At 40.3% G+C, this 26,213-nt stretch overlaps 1 protein-coding gene across 1 annotated transcript in view; it reads right to left on the bottom strand.

The window, feature by feature from the left end:
- Nucleotides 1–6,782: 6,782 nt before the first annotated feature.
- The window catches only part of IMPG2 (interphotoreceptor matrix proteoglycan 2), a gene marked incomplete at its 5' end in the record, with an annotated part of 72,530 nt that continues 53,099 nt past the window's right edge, over nt 6,783–26,213 (bottom strand). The window contains 8 exons of the mRNA XM_082655590.1: nt 6,783–8,665; nt 10,624–10,703; nt 11,177–11,378; nt 12,723–12,911; nt 14,210–14,420; nt 19,496–19,715; nt 20,328–21,631; nt 22,750–23,053. Coding sequence (XP_082511716.1) covers nt 8,653–8,665; nt 10,624–10,703; nt 11,177–11,378; nt 12,723–12,911; nt 14,210–14,420; nt 19,496–19,715; nt 20,328–21,631; nt 22,750–23,053 — 2,523 coding nt within the window. The 3' untranslated portion in view covers nt 6,783–8,652. The remainder of the gene's footprint in view (nt 8,666–10,623; nt 10,704–11,176; nt 11,379–12,722; nt 12,912–14,209; nt 14,421–19,495; nt 19,716–20,327; nt 21,632–22,749; nt 23,054–26,213) is intronic.

Genomic DNA, 26,213 nt, shown 5'->3' with positions numbered 1-26,213 from the left:
CTCTCAATCTATTTGTATCATCTTTAATTTCTTTCATCAGTGTCTTATAATTTCCTGCACACAGGTCTTTTGTCTCCTTAGGTAGGTTTATTCCTAGATATTTTATTCTTTTTGTTACAAGGTAAATGGGAGTGTTTTCTTGATTTCACTTTCAGATTTTTCATCATTACTGTATAAGAATGCAAGAGATTTCTGTGCATTAATTTTGTATCCTGCTACTTTACCATATACATTGATTAGCTGTAGTTGTTTTCTGGTAGCATCTTTAGGATTCTCTATGTATAGTATCATGTCATCTGCAAACAGTGACAGCTTTACTTCTTCTTTCCTGATTTGGATTCCTTTTATTTCCTTTTCTTCTCTGACTGCTGTGGCTAAAACATCCAAAACTATGTTGAATAAGAGTGGTGAGAGTGGGCAACCTTGTCTTGTTCCTGATCTTAGTGGAAATGGTTTCAGTTTTTCACCATTGAGGACGATGTTGGCTGTGGGTTTGTCATATATGGCCTTTATTATGTTGAGAGAAGTTCCCTCTATGCCTACTGTCTGGGTGTTGAATTCATAAATGGGTGTTGAATTTTGTCAAAAGCTTTCTCTGCATCTATTGAGATGACCATATGGTTTTTCTCCTTCAATTTGTTAATATGGTGTATCACATTAATTGATTTGCGCATATTGAAGAATCCTTGCATTTCTGGAATAAACCTCATTTGATCAGAGTGTATGATCCTTTTAATGTGCTGTTGGATTCTGTTTGCTAGTATTTTGTTGAGGATTTTTGCATCTATGTTCATCAGTGATATTGCCTGTAGTTTTCTTTCTTTGTGCTATCCTTTTCTAGTTTTGGTATCAGGGTGATGGTGGCCTCATAGAACGAGTTTGGGAGTGTTCCTCCCTCTGCTATATTTTGGAAGAGTTTGAGAAGGATAGGTGTTAGCTCTTCTCTAAATGTTTGATAGAATTCGCCTGTGAAGCCATCTGGTCCTGGGCTTTTCTTTGTTGGAAGATTTTTAATCACAGTTCCAATTTCAGTGCTTGTGATTGGTCTGCTCATATTTTCTATTTCTTCCTGATTCAGTCTTGGCACGTTGTGCATTTCTAAGAATTTGTCCATTTCTTCCAGATTGTCCATTTTATTGGCATAGAGTTGCTTGTAATCTCTCAAGATCTTTTGTATTTCTTCAGTGTCAGTTGTTACTTCTCCTTTTTCATTTCTAATTCTATTGATTTGAGTCTTCTCCCTTTTTTTCTTGATGAGTCTGGCTAATGGTTTATCAATTTTGTTTATCTTCTCAAAGAACCAGCTTTTAGTTTTATTGATCTTTGCTATCGTTTCCTTCATTTCTTTTTCATTTATTTCTGATCTGATCTTTATGATTTCTTTCCTTCTGCTAACTTTGGGGTTTTTTTCTTCTTCTTTCTCTAATTGCTTTAGGTGCAAGGTTAGGTTGTTTATTCGAGATGTTTCCTGTTTCTTAAGGTAGGATTGTATTACTATAAACTTCCCTCTTAGAACTGCTTTTGCTGCATCCCATAAGTTTTGGGTCATCATGTCTCCACTGTCATTTGTTTATAGGTATTTTTTGATTTCCTCTTTGATTTCTTCAGTGATCACTTCATTATTAAGTAGTGTATTGTTTTGCCTCCATGTGTTTGTATTTTTTACAGATCTTTTCCTGTAATTGATATCTAGTCTCATAGCATTGTGGTCGGAAAAGATACTTGATACAATTTCAATTTTATTAAATTTACCAAGATTTCATTTGTGACCCAAGGTATGACCTATCCTGGACAATGCTCCATGAGCACTTGAGAAAAATGTGTATTTTGTTGTTTTTGGATGGAATGTCCTATAAATATCAATTAAGTCCATCTTGTTTAATGTATCATTTAAAGCTTGTGTTTCCTTATTTATTTTCATTTTGGATGATCTGTCCATGGGTGAAAGTGGGGTGTTAAAGTCCCCTACTATGAACGTGTTACTGTCGATTTCCCCTTTTATGGCTGTTAATATTTGCCTTATGTATTGAGGTGCTCCTATGTTGGGTGCATAAATATTTACAATTGTTATATCTTCTTCTTGGATCGATCCTTTGATCATTATGTAGTGTCCTTCTTTGTCTCTTGTAATACTCCTTATTTTAAAATCTATTTTGTCTGATATGAGAATTGCTACTCCAGCTTTCTTTTGGTTTCCATTTGCATGGAATATCTTTTTCCATCCCCTCACTTTCAGTCTGTATGTGTCTCTAGGTCTGAAGTGGGTCTCTTGTATAGAGCATATATATGGGTCTTGTTTTTGTATCCATTCAGCTAGTCTGTGTCTTATGGTGGGAGCATTTAATCCATTTACATTTAAGGTAATTATCGATATGTATGTTCCTATTCCCATTTCCTTAATTGTGTTTGTTATTATAGGTTTTTTCCTTCTCCTATGTTTCTTGCCTAGAGAAGATCCTTTAGCATTGGTTGTAAAGCTGGTTTGGGGGTGATGAACTCTCTCAGCTTTTGCTTGTCTGTAAAAGTTTTAATTTCTCCATCGAAACTGAATGAGATCCTTGCTTGGTAGAGTAATCTTGGTTGTAGCTTTTTCTCCTTCATTACTTTAAATATGTCCTGCCAGTCCCTTCTGGCTTGCAGAGTTTCTGCTGAAAGATCAGCTGTTAACCTTATGGGGATTCCCTTGTGTGTTATTTGTTGTTTTCCCCTTGCTGCTTTTAATATGTTTTCTTTGTATTTAATTTTTGACAGTTTGATTAATATGTGTCTTGGCGTATTTCTCCTTGGATTTATCCTGTATGGGACTCTCTGTGCTTCCTGGACTTGATTAACTATTTCCTTTCCCATATTAGGGAAGTTTTCAATTATAATCTCTTCAAATATCTTCTCAGTCCCTTTCTTTTTCTCTTCTTCTTCTGGAACCCCTATAATTCGAATGTTGCTGCGTTTAATGTTGTCCCAGAGGTCTCTGAGACTGTCCTCAGTTCTTTTCCTTCTTTTTTCTTTATTCTGCTCTGCAGTAGTTATTTCCACTATTTTATCTTCCAGGTCACTTATCCGTTCTTTTGCCTTAGTTATTCTGCTATTGATCCCTCCTGGAGTATTTGTAATTTCATTTATTGTGTTGTTCTTCATTACTTGTTTCATCTTTAGTTCTTCTAGGTCCTTGTTAAATGTTTCTTGCATTTTGTCTATTCTATTTCCAAGATTTTGGATCATCTTTACTATCATTATTCTGAATTCTTTTTCAGGTAGACTGCCAATCCTCTTCATTTGTTAGGTCTGGTGGGTTTTTATCTTGCTCCTTCATCTGCTGTGTGTTTTTCTATCTTCTCCTTTTGCTTATCTTACTGTGTTTGGGGTCTCCTTTTTGCAGGCTGCAGGTTCGTAGCTCCCGTTGTTTTTGGTGTCTGTCCTCAGTGGCTAAAGTTGGTTCAGTGGGTTGTGTAGGTTTCCTGGTGGAGGGGACTAGTGCCTGTGTTCTGGTGGATGAGGCTGGATCTTGTCTTTCTGGTGGGCAGGTCCACGTCTGGTGGTGTGTTTTGGGGTGTCTGTGGACTTATTATGATTTTAGGCAGCCTCTCTGCTAATGGGTGGGGTTGTGTTCCTGTCTTGCTAGTTGTTTGGCATAGGGTGTCCAGCACGGTAGCTTGCTGGTCGTTGAGTGAAGCTGGGTGTTGGTGTTGAGATGGAGATCTCTGGGAGATTTTCGCCATTTGTTATTACGTGGAGCTGGGAGGTCTCTTGTGGACCAGTGTCCTGAACTTGGCTCTCCCACCTCAGAGGCACAGCACTGACTCCAGGCTGCAACACCAAGAGCCTTTCATCCAAATGGCTCAGAATAAAAGTAAGAAAAAGTAGAAAGAAAGTAAGAAAGAAAGAGGATAAAATAAAGTAAGATAAAATAAAATAAATTTATTAAAATAAAAAATAATTATTAAAAAAAATTTTTTTAAGTTAAAAAAAAAAAATGGACGGACAGAACCCTAGGACAAATGGTGAAAGCAAAGCTATACAGACAAAATCTCACACAGAAGCATACACATACACACTCACCAAAAGAGGAAAAGGGGAAAAAATAATATACCTTGCTCTCAAAGTCCACCTCCTCAATTTGGGATGATTCGTTGTCTATTTAGATATTCCACAGATGCAGGGTACCTCAAGTTGATTGTGGAGATTTAATCCGCTGCTCCTGAGGCTGCTGGGAGAAATTTCCCTTTCTCTTCTTTGCTCGCACAGCTCCAGGGATTCAGGTTTGGATTTGGCCCCGCCTCTGCGTGTAGGTCGCCTGAGGGCGTCTGTTCTTTGCTCAGACAAGAAGTGGTTAAAGGAGCCGCTGATTCGGAGGCTCTGGCTCACTCAGGCCGGGGGGGGGGGGGGGGGGGGGGAGGGAGGGGCATGGAATGCGGGGCGAGCCAGCGGCGGCAGAGGCCGGCATGACGTTGCACCAGCCTGAGCCGCCGTGCGTTCTCCCGGGGAAGTTGTCCCTGGATCCCGGGACCCTGTCAGTGGCGGGCTGCACAGGCTCCCGGGAGGGGGTGTGGAGAGTGACCTGTGCTCGCACACAGGCTTCTTGGTGGCGGCAGCAGCAGCCTTAGCGTCTCATGCCCGTCTCTGAGGTTAGCGCTGTTAGTCGCGGCTCACACCCGTCTCTGGAGCTCCTTTAAGCGGCGCTCTTAATCCCCTCTCCTTGCGCACCAGGAAACAAAGAGGGAAGAAAAAGGCTCTTGCCTCTTCGGCAGGTCCAGACTTTTCCCCGGACTCCCTCCTGGCTAGCCGTGGCGCACTAACCCCCTGCAGGCTGTGTTCACGCCGCCAGTCCTCTTCCTGCGCTCCGACCAAAGCCCGAGCCTCAGCTCCCAGCCCCGCCCACCCCGGCGTGTGAGCAGACAAGCGTCTCGGGCTGGTGAGTGCCGGTCGGCACCGATCCTCTGTGCGGGAATCTCTCCGCTTTGGCCTCCGCACCCCTGTTGCTGTGCTCTCCTCCGCGGCTCCGAAGCTTTCCCCCTCTGCCACCCGCAGTCTCCGCCCGCGAAGGGTCTTCTAGTGTGTGGAACCTTTCCTCCTTCACTGCTCCCTCCTGCTGGTGCAGGTCCCCTCCCTATTCTTTTGTCTGTTTTTTCTTTTGCCCTACCCAGGTACGTGGGGAGTTTCTTGCCTTTTGGGAGGTCTGAGGTCTCCTGCCAGCGTTCAGTAGGTGTTCTGTAAGAGTTGTTCCACGTGTAGATGTATTTCTGATGTATCTGTGGGGAGGAAGGTGATCTCCCCGTCTTTCTCTTCCGCCATCTTCCCCCTCTCTAGCCTAGGATTCTTTTTAAATCTCTATAAACTACTTATTTTAAAATGGTTTGTAAACCACTCATAGTTGCACCAAATCTGCTTGCTAGTCATTAAACACATATGACCCATTATCTCAAGCTAACTGAATAAATATTGTAGAACAACTCTGCATCAAGCACTCTTTGGTTTCGTGAATAGTAAATGAGCAAGATATGGCCACAACATCAAAGAATTCAGTTTAGTGGGAGGTCATTGACATAAATAAAAAATTACAACACAGCCTTGGTGAATAGTGGAGTGGAAGCATATAAATGGTACAGAAAAAGGCATAAAATAAGGGGGGGGGGGTTTTGGAGGTTTCTTCAAAGGCCCACCTGCTTAAAATATGCAGATTCTTCCCCAAACCTGCCATGGTGAGTGCAATACTGCCAGAGTTATTCATTTGGAATAATAAATTACTCCCAGAAATCCTACATACAATATTCATATTACTTGCAAAAGCATGATTCCTTAATATTGATTATTATATTAGCATGGATTCATTTGTACAGACAAAAAAAGTGGAACACAAGATATGTGTGTGTTTTGGTGAGAGGATAACTTAAACGTCATGGGACACAGTCCATCAAGGACTAGCTCAGAAGAGACATACATTCCAAAGAACCTAGAAAGTGGACCAGCGTGGTGAACACATGACCTAAGAGTAACTCAGGCTTGTCCTGACCAGACTTATTAAAAACAGGGTTATTACTGTTTCTTCTAAAATTAGGTCACTAATTAATCTATCAATAGGCATTTATTGGACACATTTCTCCAACTTTGTGTTTTTTAAATACAGCCTTTAGAGTCAAATCAAGACCATCCTTCTCTTTCCTAAGACTCATTTAGGACTTCCTCACGGCCTCTTGCCAGCAAAACAACATGCAAACGTAGGGAAAAAAAACCCCATAAAGTTGAGGTTTCTGATGCTGATGCTTAAGTAAGTGGTAGCTGACCTTCCCATGCAAACTTGCATCATACTGCTGTTATACCACGTTTATGTCTTCTTGTTCTCTTTTAAGACAGGACACCAATTCCATCTCTTGTTACAAGACAGCTGGTGCTAGCTACTCACCCCTAATCTTTCTTTAATCAACTCCATCCAGCTTTCCTTCCACCCCTGCCTTAAGCAAATGAGGAAAAAATGAAAGTTTCTAAGACTTTAAAAGACTAAAGTTCAAGCGAGGCCAAATAATAACTCAGCATTATTAACTATCAACAAAATTGGGGGCAACAATCGGGCTCTGGGTTTGTCTCCAATTCTCCAAGATCCTCACTACACAAAGGTTAATCAAAGAATGATTATCTTTCCCACACCATGCTCACATTGGGTAGATGTATCTTTGAGTGGTAATTACAACTGAACTACTGCTACAATCTACAATGTTTTATTCTAATTGACAAAAAGAATGTAGGGAAATTCTTGAAAGAGAAGTTTATTAATAATGAAAATGGCACAGTTATATACATGAGAAAAAAAACCTTTCATATACATAAAGACTGTTAAATTTTTATTTCTAATTAGCTAGTATTAAGACTAGAGCATTTCAAGCAAACAGTACAGTAACGTGAGCTTATCTGACCCATACTTTATGTACAGTGTCATTATAAACAAGATGAAAAAGAAAAATCCTTCATTATCCATACTCCACATTGAACATATATTATGGTCACTTCAGAATCATCACACAGTCTGAATACATAAATAATTATACCTTTATTCTCTGATATCATGGTTACATTTTTCCTATTTATTCCCTTAATCACTAAAGAAGAAATTATATATGTGAAGAAAAAAAAGTCAGGGTAAGGAATCATTTAAACCTGGCTGTAGCTACAAATTGTGTGTTCTAACTTGTGTCTTATTACCCCGAGGGGAGTGATTTAACCTGTATCTTGTTAACTCATAGGGACAGTATAAGGTTTTACAAAATGCATGACTCAAGAAAATTTCTAGGTAGATTCGTTACTTCAATTACTTTCTAGTACCCTCCCAACTTCCCACCTCCAGCCAGGATCTTCTGTGGAACACAATGCAACTGATTTTAGGATTGGGACCTTCACACCATTTTTCTGCATTCATTGCACACTTGGGAATAGAATGAGCTAGGATGCATAACTCACTGCAGCTGGATTGTAAATCTGAAAGGCTGGCCCCACCCATCCTACTGGGAATTGTTACAAACATCTTAAGAGAAAAAAAAAAAGACCCATATTTTTCTTGGCTAAAATATCTCAATTTAATAAAGATAACTTATTCTCCTAAATCAGCAGTTTTCTTATGGAGTAAATATGTTACCTTCTTTTCCCATTTCAAAATGAAAATTCAACTCACGGGCTAATAGATGTCAAAGTATCCATTATTGAAAACATGGAAATGACACAAAGATACCAGCTGCCTAAAACTCATGAAATGGAAGAAGGCAAACTTATAAAACAAGCATGCAAGTAAATAACTAAATCAGGTATCGTATTTGAGCCAACATGGTTTGAGAGCCTACAAAGAATATTTATGCAATTTACATCTTTTTGTCAGAAGTAATATTAAGTCAGCGTCGTTCAACTATATTAAAATTTACTATGTGGTAAAAGGCAGGGGGAGGGGAGCAGCCAAGCCATAATGACCAGATACTGCAGAAAAAAAAAAAGAAGAGGTGGGAATAAAATCATGTAAAACCTGCACTTGTTTTATTATGTAAAGTAAATGGGACTTTAGGGCACATAAATGTGAACAAATACCCTTAAAACATATTTATTTATTTATTTATTTTTGGCTTCATTGGGTCTTTGTTGCTGTGCGTGGGCTTTCTCCAGTTGCGGCGAATGGGGGCTACTCTTCATTGCGGTGCGTGGGCTTCTCATTGCGGTGGCTTCTCTTGTTGCGGAGCATGGGCTCTAGGCGCACAGGCTTCAGTAGTTGTGGCACATGGGCTCAGTAGTTGTGGCTTGCGGGTTCTAGAGAGCAGGCTCAGTAGTTGTGGTGTACGGGCTTCATTGCTCCGCAGCATGTGGGATCTTCCCAGACCAGGACTCGAATCCATGTCCCCTGCATTGACCGGTGGATTCTTAATCACTGTGCCACCAGGGAAGCCCCATACAGTTTTGATTCCCTTTAAGTACAGCTTTTGGTCTTTGTGGGTATAAAAACCATCACATCTCTTACTATATTCTAAAATTTTAAACTAGAAAAAAATATGTGTCCCAAATTTAATTTTTTTGATAGAAAACGCTTCTTTCAACAGAGTTCCAAAACCAAGTTAATTATATGACGTAGGTAGTGAGTGATCTCCATCTTCTCTAGGCTTCTAATCAGTTGCAAAATAGTTTTGGTTAAAGCTCTTCCCTGCCATGAAAAAAACAAAGAGGAATTAATTGGAAAAAATCCAGAATGTACTGAAATGCACTTTTGTTGTAATATATCATCAAGCTATAGTCCTAAAATCACCAATACCTTCTTTCTTTGCAGGAAAGCTGTCCTGTGCTTTGCTAAGTTAAAAAAAAAGAATCCAATCTACAGAGACTATGTAATACTTTTACTGAATCCTAAATCAAGCCCATTAATATTTTCTTTTTTTTTTTAACATCTTTATTGGGGTATAATTGCTTTACAATGGTGTGTTAGTTTCTGCTTTATAACAAAGTGAATCAGTCATACATAAACATATGTTCCCCATTAATATTTTCTTGAGCTACTGGTAGATGAAAACTCCGGACTATGTGAAAACTGAAAATGTTGTATGGATTATGTACCTAACATTTTTTCAATGCCATCTTCCCACTGTGAACAACCCCCTTATAGTGTCTGTGTGAACATTCTTTTGTTTCACTGGATCTTCTTGTTTAAATCTTCTTTGTTACATGAATTTTTAAATAATTTTAATGCCAAACAGTTTACCAGAAGAAAGTGAAACATGTAGTCCATCTGTCTGTCCCTAATTAGGCTCTCCTGGATCCTTTCTTTGGATTTCTTAGCCTAGATGAGATGCATTTGTAATTCATGGAATGCAGATGGCTCTGAGGGGCTTAGGAAAGATAAAAAACATCAGTCACGTTCTTTCTATTGGATACCACGGAAGTGGAGCCATAGGCCATCTGCTGGCTAGAGATGCCGAGATAAGCAGGTATCCTGGTCTAAAAGGCAGAGTCCCAGTAATATTGCTCTGATAGCATTCAAGCAAGGTTGGCAGCAACTCCCATGGGCTAATAAGTCAGATGTTTAAAGGAGTCTCTACCATGCAAATGGAATTAGAAAACCGTCTTCTTTAGTTTCCTTTGATGTCAATTTGTCCCTTCCTATCAGAGGAACCATGCATGAGGGGCTGTCTATCAGAAAAAGGGGATTTGGAACAAAGGGGCAGAGGTTCCAATCAGAACCACATGTGTTATCCTGACCCTTTATCAATTTCTGCTATAAGCAGGCATGAATTGCTCTGGTTTCTCTCTTCTAAAAACCTGGTGCCATCACCTGGCCTGGGTGAGACCCATCCATGAGGAAGCACCTTTGTGAGGGCAGCTGTAGGACCAAATATCAAAGCCAAATTATAATCCCACCCACTACACTCAAGTAACATCTATAAATGTTCTCTTTACAAGATTATTGTATTTTTGTAACCTAAGTCTGGTTATGGATCCTGAGGAACAGGGGAAAAAAACTACAGACACTTGCCCAAAATGCATGCTAAAAAAAGTAATGGAAAAAGGTAGATTGAAAAGTAAAATGAACCTGCTGTATAGCACAGGGAACTCTACTTCACTTCGCTGTACAGTAGAAACTAACACAACATTGTAAAACAACTATAGCCCCCTCCCAATTTTTTTTTTAAAAAAAGAAAAGATGAACTTAATAAAAGCAAGGGACACACTTTAATGAGATTTGTCTCATTCAAAGCATACTTTAAAGTATCTACAGAGATGGAAAAGGAAGTATATGTTAAAATATGTGAGGATTTACAGCTACGCAAATGGGTGACATCTATATTAATAAGAAAATATGACAGAGCCAGGGAGCTCTAGGCCAGAACAGAGTGTCTTTGTTTTCAATCTTCTCCGGCATTTGCTGTCATCATGATCTTGAGTAAGTCCCTCCATCTTTTTGAGGTTTCCTTTCCTCATTCATAAACTTAAATAAGAAACATTCAACTTATAAAGGCATTAGGAGGAATAAATGAGGTAATCTGTGTGGATGTGTATTAATTGAAAAGAACTCAACAAACATTGGTTACCAACAAAACCCATGTCACAGGGACAGGAATTAAGTATTCATGCTTGTGGCACTAACTCTAAGGCAAACTTAACGCTTACATTTGATGTTCTCTCACAAAAGCTGCAAACTCAGGATCCCTGGCATACAGTTCCAAAATTCTCATTCTTTCTTGAATTTCCTTTAAAAAAAAAAAGAAGAAGAAAGAAAAGGAAAAGAAAGTTTTTCTACATTGCATTAGAAAAACTTTAACAGCTTTTTAAAAAAGAGGTCTAATTTTTATAAGAGATTGTGGCTTTCTGAACTATCCAGGGGAGAGCTATAGAAAACAATGGCCTTTTCAGAAAAATGGAAGGTGTGGCTACTACATGAACTGCTCTGAATACCCAGACATATATTTCTAAGGAGGGGGGGTGGAGGGAGAGAGCATTTGCTATTAATGATAAAGGACCCACTGGGTGGGAAATAAGGACAGCGCAGAATTGTATACCCTCTACATATCACATCGACTGGGAGATAGCATGAGGTAAAAAACTAATCATGAAATAATTTTCAACCTTTCTTGCAACCTACTGTACACACACACACACACACACACACACACACACACACACACACCCAGAAGAGCAGCAACAGAAAAACCAAGTTTCCTACCTCTCTGGAAAGCTCACTGTTCTCATACATTTGTCTGATTTCTTCCCTGCTCAGACCAGCAATCATCTCTCTGCCTGTGGAGCTGTAGAAGGGCCGCTGAGGGTAGGGTCCTTCGTACTGCTCGAGATCAGCCCCGTGACTTTCAAACACGGGGTTGTGCTTTACAGCTCTTTCCACAGACGAGAGGCTGTCAGGCTGCCTGCTGGAGCCACAAAAAGAAAAGTATGATTGAATCAGGTTCTTCGTTGGATGCTCAACTACTTGGAAGACTATTAACCTGGAGCAAGATTTCTGTTGAGGAAGAAAAGGAGGCTAACTGGATACCAATGGGGGACGAGGAGAGGTGACTGTGAAAAATATCCAGATCAATCTCAAAAATTATTTACCACGTGTTATCATTATTATCTCCTCAACTATCTGGTAAGTGCCTGTGGAACTGTTCCAAGTCTCCTTCATCTTTATTTGCCCCACAGTGCCTGGCACCCAATAAATGCTGATGGGGAAATGTGTCTGCCAATAGTATTTCATTAAATGAATACAGCTCCATTATTCCCAGGGTAGATAAACCACACAAAGAATCTACTAGAAATAGAAATACAGGGGAGAATGGGCTTCAGTTAAATTCATTTCAGGTCTACAAATATGTGCTGAGCATTGATTATATGCCTAGGAACATTCTAGATGCTGATGGTACAAAGAATTGTTGGAATCTCTCCAGAATGAGACTGCGGTCTAATGCAAAGTCAGACCCAATACAAAGTATAAGAACAATATGGAATTATGTCCTGGGTGCTCTAGGAACCTAGGAGAGGTGTCTCCTGGGCCTAAGCCAGAGGATGAGGGGAGGTAACCTAGACCCGAAGCAGACCTGGAAGCACAGAAACAAAGTACAGCCCGGGATTGTGATCATATTACAACTCAAAAGGTCCTTGGATCGCTTAGTCTAGCAAGTAGAACCAGTTTTATTTCCTTTGTTAATGAAGCTATGCTCAACTAAAAAGAGAACCAGATTCCATTTCTTGTCAGATTCTTATCTAGATTTAAAGTCTGGCTAATTACCACTGGAATGAGCCAAAGGGGAAGGAACTAACAGATCTGGTCCTCACGTAGGGCCTCCCCTCATCTCTATCGCCCTTCCAACCCCTCCCCCACCGTGACCTTCAGTGTGCAGTGAGATTCATGCGTGCCTCTCCGACTGTGCTAATGTTCATGCAACTAGCTAGAACGTCTCCCACCCACCCCCTGCAGCAAACATCTACTCTTTGGTCCAGCTAAATACCATAGCCATCATTAGAACTTCTAAGATGTCCTCCCCTAGGCAAAACAAATTCATTCTTCATCTAGGCACCCTAGCAGCGTGTTCAAACTGTTGCTTATGTTTGTTTCCAATCTGACACACTTTGAGGACAGGGACCCTGTCTTTATTCAACTTTATAGCCCTCTCCCCTCCACGCTGATCCTTTCCAGTATTTGGCACACAGGAAGTACAAAATGAATGAATAAAAGGAATATTTTAGTCAATCAGAGAGCAATTTTCCGTACTTACCTGAAGGGTCTCTCTCTTTCTCTCCTAACATATCGAGCTTGAAGAGTCCTGATGAGGAAGAAGACGAAAGCAGAAGAAATGAGGACAAGTCCAACCATGGAGGCGATGGTGATGCCTATCACCAAGGGCTCGGACACAAACTCCTCACAGTGCTCACCTCGATACCACCAGTTCTCGCCCACCCGGCACCTGGAACGAGAAGTGACCAAGCCCCAAAATGGAATCACTCTGCTGAAAGTAACAAGTAACAGCAGAACCTACAGTGGGACCGAGAACAGGTAGAGAAATAAATGCTGACCACATGAAGCTTCAGTAAAGAGGTTAAATGGTAAGATTTAAGGCTATGCATGAGACCTGGCACAGACCCAGGAGGTCCTCAATGACTACTTGTAAAGACTGAATAAAAGACTAACTAGACTTAAAGAAAGTCAACTTCCTTATTTATGGATAATGAAAAACAGGCCCAGGAAGGATAACGACTGGTGTTGGATCACACAATTAGTCAGCAACAGAGCTGGTCTAGAACCCAGGTCCCTAGACTCCTCACGTCCTTCCATCACACTGCAGAGATCCTCCAAACCACAAGGCCACCCACTTGTGCAAAAATATCTTCAATTCCCAGAGCAGCAATCACTGCTTTTCAAAATCATATTCATTTCTCTGGAAATCAAGAGACTATTTTTCCTCTTAGTTTTCTAGCTAAACTTTACACATAGAAAAGTGTGAGTCATTTCCAACTATTTCTTCTGTTTTTGGCATCCATGCCAACATTTGCCCTTTTTGAAATTCTCAAATTGTCCTCTTATTGATGTTTCCCTGGCTTATTCTCAGCATTCTCTCCTTTCACACCATGTGACTTTGGTTGGATGTGGTTGGGAGGTTGATTTGCTCTGCTCTTTTTAAGGGGAGTGACCAGGGAAGGCTACCTGAATCTGCTCATTTGCCTGCTGCATTTTCTTTGGTTCTACCTTTAAAAAATAGATCTTAGATACTTAAAATATATTTGTCACAATTTTAAATACTTGCTTTTCTTTATTTTTGAATATTCAGTAGGACTAAGAGCAGCCCAAAGCTGTTAAGAACATAATTCAAATAGAACAATAAAACTCCTCTGTTTCAGATACAGTGTAAAGTGTCAATCATATGCCTAAACCTAATTTGATCACCAATTGCCTTGTTATCACCACTAAGAACCATAACACAAAAATCCCCAACTACTCTAAGTACTCTCCGTAGGACACTAGGCAATGTTTTTCTTACAGCTCCCTAAGAGCATGAGATAAAATAACCCACTGAACTGGGTATAATTCAGGCCTATGAACTGACTCAGTCCTCACAGGAGGACTCGATGGCACCGATCTATTTCCTAGATATAACTTCTATAATAAATATTGCTGTGATCATCCTAACATCATAGGCGCAGATCCCTTTTCTTCAGAGGAAGTATCTCTAATCTTGTGAAGCCAAAATCTCTAACTATAGCATACCTACAAATGGCCCCATGCCCAGGCATGATGTCACACTTTCCATCATTCAAGCAGAAGTCGGGCTGTAGGTCACAGAGACTCTGACAGGGCAGTTCTTCCACACTCAGGTACCCAGGGTAGCATCTGCACTCTGCTTCTCCACTCCAGGGGTTGACCAAACACTCGGAAAATTCATTGCATGCTTGAAACTTGCAAGGGTTGGCTTGATCACCTAAAACATCAAGCAAACCAGAAAACGATACAAGGAAAGGCAAAACACAGGAATTGGGGTACATGAAACCCCTCCACTACGGCTCCCCCATCCAAAGTACCGTGAACATCCAATCCCCTTCCTGAATCACTGAAATACAACACCACCATCCACACCACAAAAAATTTCTGATTCATCCTTGATTGATGAGCTTTTGTCAAATTTCTCTGAAACTCAGAGCCAAACCATAAAACCCAATGACCTGGGTGAGCCTCTACCTGTTTTATGTAGGAAGCATGTAGAAGCTTTAAAATCCATGTAACTGTAGATCTAAATTAAACAGTTTTCATGTACCGTTCATTTCCACCAACCTTATCCTTCTGTCACCCTCCTCCACGCTGCACATGATGCTACATGCCCCACCCCCAGCCCACCCCACCGAGAACATGGATGGAGAGACAGTATCCAGAGAAGAACTGGTGGAAGCCTCAGGGATGCGTATAGCCCAATAAGAGCAGCCTAAGAACATTGGAGATTAGTGACAGCTAATGTCAGAAAAACAAATCAGCCCTGCACCTCCTCAGGCCATTCCCAACAGTATTTTAGCTTCAGTAATTTCATTTTTCATTGATGGGATGAGAGAAAGTGAGATTTTTTAAAATTAATTAGGACACACAAACCAGTCAAAAATGATAAAAGACATTGACCACGGATGGGCCTTCCATCCTACCATGGTTCCACTGTATGTTCTTCACTGGTCAGTGACAATCTCTGAATTGCAAATGGTGACAAAGATACCACAAAAAGAGGAAATAACTGTAAATGACCCATAAACTCATCTGTATGAAAAAGCATAAGAATTAGCCAGAAGACAAAGGGGAGGTTAAAAAACAAAGAGCATAGTCTCTCAGTTTCCAGATATTCCAGATAAATTAATATTGCTCTCGGAGTCAATGATTTCCTTGCTACTGTGAAAATTAAAGACATTTTGCACGAATCTGTGGCCTTGGAGTTTGTAGGATCTCTGCGGCTGATCTTTCTTAGCCCTATGTAGGAATGGGGAGAGATACTGGGTTGAATAGTATCCTCCCAAAATTCATATCCACCCAGAACCTCAGAATATGACTTTATTCGGAAATAGGGTCTTTGTAAATGTAATCAAGTTAAGATGAGGTCATACGGGATTAGGTTACTGCTAGTCCAATAACTGGTGTCCTTATAAGAAGAGGGCAATTTGGACACAGAGACACAGACACACAGTGAAGAAGGCCATATAAAGACAGAAGCAGAGATTGGAGTGATGCATCTATAAGCCAAGGAGTGTCAAGGATTGCTGGTGAACACCAGAAGCTAGGAAGAGGCAAGATAGGATTCTTTCCCAGAGCTTTCAGAGGGAACACGGCTCTGCCAACACCTTGATTTGGATTTCTAGCCTCCAGAACTATGAGAGAATAAATTTCTGTTGTTAGAAGCCACCCAGTTTGTGGTCCTTTGTTACAGCAGCCCTAGGAAACTAATACAGGAGACCAATAATAAGATGCTCATATAACAAGAAGAGCACACAAATGTGCTGACAGATGGCGGTTTCTACAAGGGAAATACACAGCAGGATTCGACTGTGTATTTCCTAAGTCTTCACATCCTTACCCTGGTATTCATTCTGTGACTTTTTAATCAGAAAATAATCTAATCCTGGCCTAGCAGTGAGGTACATAAGTGTATATAGGGGGTGGGAAGGATGATATTGCACAGTCCCCCTTTGTTGATGGAAATTCAAGAATTTCTGAGACACTACATGTTAAAACAAATTAAGCAAGAGACAAGTCAGTCTTATCTTTAGCCAACCTTCAGATAAAATAATAGTTTAATCTGAAGGCTTTTAACTAAAAATATACAAGAAATAGGAAAATTCTATTTAAAAATTCTAAAACTTTGTGACCATTCCATGGGTGTGGGTGAGTGTCTAGGGAAAGGAAAAACAGAATCCATAAGAGGAAAAAGATACATGCTTCCCTTTTGATCCCGGATCAAGGAGAGAGACCAAGACCAATATTTTAATCATGTGAATAAAAGACTGGAGTTTTAAAGTTGTATTTTAGTCTTTTGTGCAGGTTAAAGGTGGAGGCCCAGAATAGATAGCTCTTTGTTTGGAAGAGTACTTTAATGACTTTATGGGAAAACAAAGGTAGACTTGGAGCTAATCTTGGGATGGGAGACAGGGATCTAAACTGTAGAAGGAATTACACTCTGGTTTTCCAGGGACAGGCTAAGAGAAGGATTGACGGGTCCCGGAGAATGAGAGTAGAGGAAATGTGAAGAAGGTCTGGAAATACAGCCAGAGTGGCCAGAGTAACATGGTAGCTGACTTAGTCCTGGAGAAAAAATTGTCCATTAAAAGACACCCTTGAAAGGGTGGCTGAGAAATTTTTGGATATTTACACCCGACAGTAATCTCCTGTGCTACAATAAAAATTCCTCCATCACCCTCATATCATCAACAAATATCTGATGGAATCAACTGCCTTGTGTTAGAGGTACTTTGGGAAAGTAAAAACATGGGACCATGATCTGTGTTGGATTAACATAAAGAACAACCACAAGGGTCAAGACAAATGTGAGATTGGAAATCCAGCAGAAGGAAATCAGAGCTGGAGATGATTAAGAGACAGTTAAGTTCCCTGATAATTCCTAGAGATATTAGGGGTTGAGGGCCATGGATGCAGGTTTTACACTGCACACGGGAGAGACTAATGCAAATTCATTTGAATATTAAGGAACAAGGTGACCCTACAAACCTGGATGATTTGGCATAGAGCTGACATGTGAGTTACATACAAAATTGAGGTAAATGCACTTATTTATGTACTTCCCTTTAAAAAGAAGTGGGTAGGGCTTCCCTGGTGGCACAGTGGTTGAGAGTCCGCCTGCCGATGCAGGGGACACGGGTTCGTGCCCCGGTCCGGGAAGATCCCATGTGCCGCGGAGCGGCTGGGCCCGTGAGCCAGGGCTGCTGGGCCTGCACGTCCGGAGCCTGTGCTCCGCAACGGGAGAGGCCACAACAGTGAGAGGCCTGCGTACCACAAAAAAAAAAAGAAGAAGTGGGTAGACTTTTGCAAAAGTTTTATAATCATCACTGCTTGCATTTGTATGGCTAGTCAAATGTTTTTATACATGCTATTTGTTTAATCCTTAGAATAGCCCCATGAAATACACAGGCCAGGTAACATTATCCCCATTTGCTATATGAGGGAGTAAGGCTCAGAGATAAAACAGCTCATCTAGGATCACACAAATAATAAATGGCAGAGCAGAGGCAAGAAATCAGGCCTTCCAAATTATAATTAATTGCTTCTTCCACTACACCACATGGCAAAGAATGTGCAAATGTCCTTAAAGAACTCAAGTGGCAAAAGATTTGGCTATAGGGGGATTAGCTAAATCATTTTCCTCACTTTCAGTGAATAACGGTCCTTCAAGGATTTCAAAGGAAAGAATGTTTGCTTCTTTCCTGGTTAAAGAATAGGGCTGGCTTCCAAACCAGTCTGAGAGTGAAAAGCACTGGAGAAATACAAACCCAGACATTCCACCTTACTCCTACTCAAAACCACTGTCCTCCGGTATATAGAAGGTAAAAAAGAACAAAGGTTTGAGGATCCAGCAGTACCCTCTGCATCCAAGTCTTCCAAATTAAAACAATGGTTCATTTCACTCATTCACAATATTTTTGAGTACATTCTACATGCAAGACACTGTGCGAGGTTTTGGCTACCAAATGGTTAATAAAATAAAGTCTCAGTCCTTGTGGACAGTTCAACTGGGCAAAATAGCTATTTAGCAAGTATGTGCATAAGTTATCATGATTACAATAGTTATAAACTCTACAGAGGGAAAAGAACCAACCTAGATTATGGGTGAATCAGTGAAAGTCCTGAGGAAGAGACATTTGAACTGAGGCATAAAGGGTAAGCAGAAGTCAGCCAAGAGGGGAAGAGATTCAGGCAAAAAAGACAGTATGTGCAAAAAGCTTCAAGTCAAGATAAGTTTTGGAAATCTAAGGAACCCAAAACGAGCTAGTTTGACTAGAACATAGTGAGAAAAGAAGTTAGTTTCATTGGACGATACTGGGGAAGAAGATAGGGACCAGGCTTGTGGCTACTGAACCAGGCAGGCATTGAAAGTATTTCAAGCAGAAAAGTGAAATAATCTGATTATTTAGAAAGAGCACCCTGGCTACTGTCTGGAGAATGAATGGGAAGGTATGGGAGTGAGGGAAAAAGAGAGGTAGTAGAGAAACTGGTCCAAATGAGAGATGATGATGGCTTGGCCTAAAGTAGGGGAAGTGAAGACAGAGAAAAACACATAGATTTGAATATATTTAGAATTCAGAATCAATGTCAGTTTGTGAGTGACTGAAAGGGGTGATGGAAACTGAGATATCAGAATGACTTTCCAGGTTTCTGGCTTCAGTAGCTGAGTGGATACAGCTTCCATTTATCAAGATAGTAAAGCTGAGAGAGGTAAATTTAGTTGGAAGGTATGCAGATATGGAAAACAAGGGCTCAGTCTTAGCCTAAGGGCTTAGTCTGAGCTTGATATACATAGTATATATCCAAGTTGAGATAATCAAGTACATAGTTACATATTGATTCTGGAGCTCAGAAGATAAGTCTGATCTGCATATAGAAATGTGGAGAGCTACTGACATTTATATTAGGCTTACAATAATGGAAATTGATAAAACAACGTAGGAAAATAACATAGAAGGCAAGAAAGGCCAAAGCTATTGGGCTTGGCAGCGTAGAGATGTAATAAGAACAGATCCATGGATAAGTAAAATAGAGAGCCAGATACAGCAGGTAGAAAAGGAAATGGGAGGAACATGTAAAGACAAGTGTGGACAATCCTTTTGAAAAGAGAATGATATTGACATCCTTGGAAGAGATATTTTACTAATTATCAAGACGTGGAAAATTTGTCAGACATAGTACTCTTTTACCTATAAGTATTGAATTCATCTTGACTCATTGTAGAAGAAAATACACAAGAATAATAACTAGGTTCCACTAAGAAACCACCATAGTATTTAATATCATTACCTGATTCCACATCGAGGGAGTATTTATCAATAGCCAAGTTCATGGTTTGGTAAGCAGTGGTGCAAAAGTCTTCCAGAATCACGTATACAGTATTGGTGACATTAGGAGGGACAGACTTGGCGAACTTCATTCGGCTGTTCACCACAATACTGCCATTTCTGAAGTTCAGGATTTCTAAATTCTGGAACCCAGTGAGATTTGACTGGAGATAGGGAACCAGCTACAATACACAAAAATTGGTCAGTTTATTGACAAAGTTTTGCATTTTGTTCAATACATACTGAAAACAAAGATGAACCCCTCCACTTTTCCAAATTGTATTCTATTTATGTTATTTAAACTGTTCATCAACAAAAGTATGAATTGTGAATTATTTGCGAGTCATGAGGTTTCAGTGTTATTTAGGAACCCCATGGAACTCACAGACAGTTTTAGACATCCGAGAGTTTATTCTGTTTCACTAAAGGATCGTGACAGTGAAGGCATTACAGGTACCCACAAAGCACTGGTCTCACAATAAAATGTGAATATAAATCTTAAACTTGTATCGGTCCCAGAAATTATATAATACAATATCCAGTATCTAAGTTACAATAGCCAAGAATACAATATCCAAGTGTGGCTCATACCATTTTGTGTTTTCCGTTTCTTGTAACCACCTGTCTCATTATTTTCCTATGAACCCTAGGCCATTACAGTATTTGTAGATGATAGGAAATGAAAATCCATAGCAGACCACACTTTCCTTGGCTCAGATCTTATGCTCTGGGGGGAAAGAGGGGTGGTTCACACGATTATTCACTAATGCCTGTATTTCACTTCTTATGCTTACCAGTTCTAAGAATCTTTGCTCCAGGGCTTTATACTCCAAAGAGTTTTTATTAAACAGATCTTCTGAAAACATCATGTTAGTCACTCTGAGGCTGAAGAAAACCACCAAAGCTCCTGCGGCTTGGGTATGACTCAAGTCTTCACTTTTTGTTGGCTGAGCCACAATAGCCATCTCTGTGGAGTGAATACTTGTAGACATTTCCACATAACCACCAACCTTGCCATTTTCCTCTGGGATTAGCTCAGGATGATAGTAATCTGTGCCTATCTGGTCCAATTCTAATGAAATATCCTGTACGCCCATAATGACTTCATCTTCCAGCAGGGTGGAACTTGTGGTTGAAGGCAATTTGGTAGACTGTGTCATGGAAGCTTTCAACCAGAGCTTGTCAGTACTCTGTGGTGTACTTGCCAATGTGTCTCTGGACAGTTTCTCTAGGGAAGAAGTTCTTACCCAAACTACATCTGATTCTGGCAATATGGTCCACAAAGGTTGCACATCTGGCTTCACTACTGAAATCTTGCTGTCAAACCATTCACGGTTGGATGACTCTGTAGTTTGTTCCATATCCTCCTTTAGAAAGGGTTCTTCTTGAATTGGTTTATCAGTAGAAGCAGAGATTGCTGCAGATGTCAGTAGAGGAGGTGATTTGGTAATTGAATAATAGTCAATGTCAGGTACTTCTGATGTGTGCTTGGATAGAACTGGAGATGCAGATTGAGTTGTGGTCTCTGCAAAGATGGACACAGTAGGTCCACCAAGGGTCTCATCCTCTGCAAAGTTTGTGGATCTATCAAAATGCCCATATTTTGAATGCTCAGTACTTTGATCTATGGAATCTATTCTGTCATCTATAACTAGTTTCTCATCTGTATCCTCAGTTGGCAAAAGTAAATCCTCTGAATCCTCAACTTCAAGCCATGACTTGGAAAATGGTTCAGTGCTCTTCTCTAATGAAGTCTTGCTCCATGGCCAAGTAATCAGACCTACCTTTTGCCCAGACCCTGAACCTAAACCACTCTCAAATATGAACTCTTTCTCCATAGATGTGTCTGGCATCCAAGTGCTCGCTTCTAATTGGCCTTTGACTTTGGAGGCCAAAGAGTCCATGCCAAAAGGCGTAGTTACTTCTTTAGCAAGAATATCGAATGTGACAGAGGAGACCGGATATGGTGAGGATGTCAAAGACACCCCAGAGTCTTCCATGGATGGTATTATTTCTTTTGGCATAGGACGACTAAATGGGCTTGAAGGCAGTGGATCAACAGAAAGAAAATCTTCTGATCCTTTAACTTTAGTTAATCCTAAAAATAGAGTTTACCATGAATTAATCTACATAGATGCCAAAATATATTCCCAGTCCTCCTAATAAAACCAGCTACCCATTTTTCCCCATTAGATTACGACAGACAGTGGCTGACTTTTACTTTGCCAAATCCAGCAAACAACAAGAAGGTATGATTATGTTTTTGTGATATGGTACAGTCATTCATGATTATAACCCCCTTAACTGAGGATAACAAGACATCAGGTACTGAAAAAATTCATCTTCAAACACGTGATTATTTTTACTCCCTGAAAATAAAGAACTGCTGGTAGCCATACTGACAACAAAGAGTGAATCTAGTAAAAACTTAGGAAGAAAATTCCCTAGGAAAATTCCCAAGGAATTTCCATCTCCTTGTTATGTTTATTTTTTTTATTTTTGGCCGTGCCATGCAGCTTGTGGGATCTTAGTTCCTCGACCAGGGATTGAACCCGGGCCACAGCAGTCAAAGTTCTGAGTCATAACCACCAGACCACCAGGGAACTCCCCCTTATTATGTTTATTATACATCAGCCTTCAGGTTCACCCAATGTTCAAAATCCTGGACTCATTACTCATATCTTTGTTCATTTTCCTCTTTCACATATACTCCATCCCTGCGTCACATCCCACAACAGCTAAATCAGCTACTTGACTTTCATTTCTTAATCTCTGCTGTAGCTGCCCTAGTTCAGGTTTTCCCCTTCTCAAGCCTGATACAAGCTAAAAATTTCTACTGGCCCCCAATTAATCCTATTAAAAGATACTGGAATAATCTTCTTTGAGGCTGTTTGTTTACCACTCAAATATTCAAGTAAGTAGAGTAGTTCTTAAATAGTAATATAATTAAATTATAAATTCTTTAACAAGACCTTCAAAATATCTATTAGGTGATCCCAGCCCAGCCCACAAGTTCATTTCTAATTATTTACCTATTTGGATGCTCCCTTCCAACCAATTAAAGCTGATTGTTTCCTTTCTCACACAACTTTCCCAAGACATTTCCTCCTAATGAATGCTGCCATGCTTTTCTCCTAACCCTAGTCTCTTGCTCTCTTCAAAACCTTTGTCATCTGATACAATAAAGAAGTACAAAAAGTCATTAGAATTCCTTACCATCTTCTAATGAGTGAGACCCAGAAGTCCTTTCTTCAGAAGCCACAGGCAAGCCAGTCTGAAGCACTGCTGGGGTGACAGAATGAAGAGTCAAGCTGCTAACCTCTAAAACCTCTGGGGAAGAACTGAGGCTCATCTTCGAGGGAAAGGCTAATTTGGGTGCAGACACTAAATCACCCAAAGGGCTTTCTGACCAGAGTTCCCTGCCAGTGGTTGAAGGAGGACCAGAGCTGAAATCAAGTGGTGAAATACTGCTCATGGTGAATTCATCTGCTGAGGGCCATTCAGCTTGAGGGGTATTATCCTGGAGGGGCAAAAAGAGGCTAAATCATATCATAGATAAAAGAAACACATAAAAATAATTTCAAATACCATCTATCTATCTACATTCCTGGATTTTCTAGGGACAAAAAGGCAATGTAATATTGGGGGAGGGAAGGGGAGTATGGGCTCTAGAATCAAACAGATCCATAATTAAATCCTAATTCAACCACTTACTAGTTGGAAAATCTAGAGAAAAATCATGTATCGCTTGAATCTCACCTGGAAAGTGGGAATAGATGAGATAATATATTTAAAAGATCCCAAACAAAGTGAGTTTGTGAGAGAAAATATTGTTTGCCTTGCTTTAGATGGTTCCTTTCCCTCTGTCTTATTAGCTTAAATACTTTAAATACACAGATGTTACTAATATCTGTAATTTGTTGTCAAAGACCTAAGCACATTGCCCACAGCAGAAAGAACAATCAGTAATTTTATTCATCATTCTGAAAGGTATTAAATTAAGGTCTTTTATTTTGATACGAAATTGCAACACATCAAAATGTGGTCTCTTACCTTGAGCAAATAGGAACATCTGTGAATTGGTATCACACTTACAAAATAAAATTTTCTCTTTCCAGTGACTTTTTACTAATGTAGTACTAATCGTATCTTAAAGTTTAGCTTCAGGAATAGAAAAGTAGACAGAAACACAACCATTGAACATACTGATTATTTAATCCTGTGAAGGTTAGTCCACGTAAAAAAGTTTAATGATGTTAATAGGTAAAACAGCCATAACACTGGATAGGAGTTTATATATTCCAATCTATGCTGAATAACAAAAAGTAAGAAGTGTCATATGCATAGAAGGAATTCACAAAATATTTCCTAGATAAAAACTTAAAAAGGAAAATGGAAAAGATCAATCATTCTCTACTCTAAATAGCATTAAAATCACATGCAAGGACTTCCCCGGTGGTGCAGTGGTTAAGAACCCACCCGCCAATGTAGGGGACACAGGTTCGAGCCCTGGTCCAGGAAGATCCCACATGCCGCGGAGCAACTAAGCCCGTGGACCACAACTACTGAGCCTGTGCTCTATAGCCCGTGAGCCACAATTACTGAGCCCACACGCCTAGAGCCTGTGCTCTGCAACAAGAGAAGCCACCGGGCTTCCCTGGTGGCGCAGTGGTTGAGAGTCCGCCTGCCGATGCAGGGAACAGGGGTTCGTGCCCTGGTCCGGGAAGATCCCACATGCCGCGAAGCGGCTGGGCCCGTGAGCCACGGCTGCTAAGCCTGCGCATCCGGAGCCTGTGCTCTGCAACAGGAGAGGCCACAACAGTGAGAGGCCCACATACCGCAAAAAAAAAAAAAAAAAAAAAAAAGAAGCCACTACAATGAGAGCCCATGCACCGCAACGAAGAGTAGCCCCCGCTCGCTGCAACTAGAGAAAGCCCGCGTACAGCAACGAAGACCCAATGCAGCCAAAAAAAAAAAAAGGAAATAAATAAATTTTTTTAAAAAATCACATGTAAGCTTTTTAAAGACACCAATGCCCACACCCCACACCTCAGAGATTCTAACTTAACTGGTCTGAGGGTAGGACCTAGACATGGTACTTTTAAAAGCTCCTCAGTAGAGGATGCAGCTTGATCATGTGTTGGTTGTATTATTCCAGCCTGGGTTTCTAAAATACTTCTTTAGTTGTTAAATCGTTATATTTCTCATCAACTGGAACCTTTAAGAAATTTTCCACAAGCATAAACCTGCCTGAAGACTAGAATTCATGGAAGAGCTATAAACAAAACGAAGCCCATGAAAACTAAGAAACTCTGAATAGAATCCTCTCCCCACTCTTCCAGGAGATTCCTGCCAAGGGTAGTGAATTTTCACTGGCATATACTCTCAAGCCTAATGTGATTTTTAAACAAAAGCACACAATTTTAAGGTGGCTACCTACACTTCAGTCCATGGCCAGGAACTAAACAACCTACTAGCCTACGGAGGGACTCAACCCAATGTCATGACCTAATTAGTCTTGTATGCTTTGCCTACACACTTCCCCTTGTCTCTCCATCAAGGGTCCATGTGAGGAAGCCTTAGACAGCACACTCTCCTAGTCACAAGGGAGGGAACATGAGGCAAGAAATCACTGAGCATGACCCAATTTATCCCCTCTTCTAGTGACAAATGCATAGTAGACCACTGCATATATATGGAGATACTCTCAGTTTCATCTACTATTTCTAAACTAAAAGCACTAAGTCAAGTAACTAATTTTCTTTTGTGGAACTCAGTGACACCAACACTTCCTACCTTGTTCATGCTTTTAATTAGGTCCTATTTTAAGTGGGCCATCCTGCTGGCTATTTTCATCTGCCACCACCGTAGCTCCTTCTCTTCCCTGATAATTTCATCACCCTGCTCCCTTACCAGCTGTCTTCTGTCTGAGTTTACACTTTTACAAGCAGAAGATCAAAGGACAGGAAGAGTGAGAGGTTTCGGTATTTCTTCCCAGTTTCCTCCAAGCCTCAATACTGCAGACGTAGCTGCGTCCCTCTACAATTGCAACTTCAGCTCTCACTGGGCTCTGGTAATTGCATTTCCTCCCCTTGCCCTACAATCCAATGGATGGGAATGGCTTCTCACTGTTATTAGTCTCAGCATACCTCAAGATCCCTTTTTCACTCCCTTAACCCCTTAACAGAACAGGTGGTTCTGTTACTATTGAAACCCTGGCCATGCCATGTTTTGTAGTGCAATGTATTTTTAAAATCCATAAAAGTTTGAATCACTTCTGTCAAAAGATGATTACATAATTTGTAATGAAATACAAATAGCCAGAAAAGGAAGAATGAGAATCAATTAAAATAACAACAACATGAACCAAAAATGGTATCATTCTGCTAAATTTGATTAGAAATAAAGAATCTAGAAAGTTAAGAGGGAAGTGATGAAAAGTGGATGGCGCAATACTAGTGAATATTTTTGCCAGTGTGACTTTGGTCAAAAAATGGAATAGAGGAAGACACATCTGAGCATTAGACTGGAGTCTGTGACCAGAGTCTGATGAAATGAAATATACAGAGAAAGTAGAGAAAGGCAAGATATATGTCAAAGAAAGAGGAAGACCATCCTCAAAAAACAGGATGTAACTGCAAAAGATTAAAAAATAATAATAATAAAAGAACCATTTCAGG

The sequence above is a fragment of the Grampus griseus genome (genome assembly GCF_964374135.1).
Source record: "Grampus griseus genome assembly, chromosome: 5".
NCBI classification, from domain to species: domain Eukaryota; kingdom Metazoa; phylum Chordata; class Mammalia; order Artiodactyla; family Delphinidae; genus Grampus; species Grampus griseus.
This window is presented reverse-complemented; position numbering and strand designations above follow the sequence as displayed.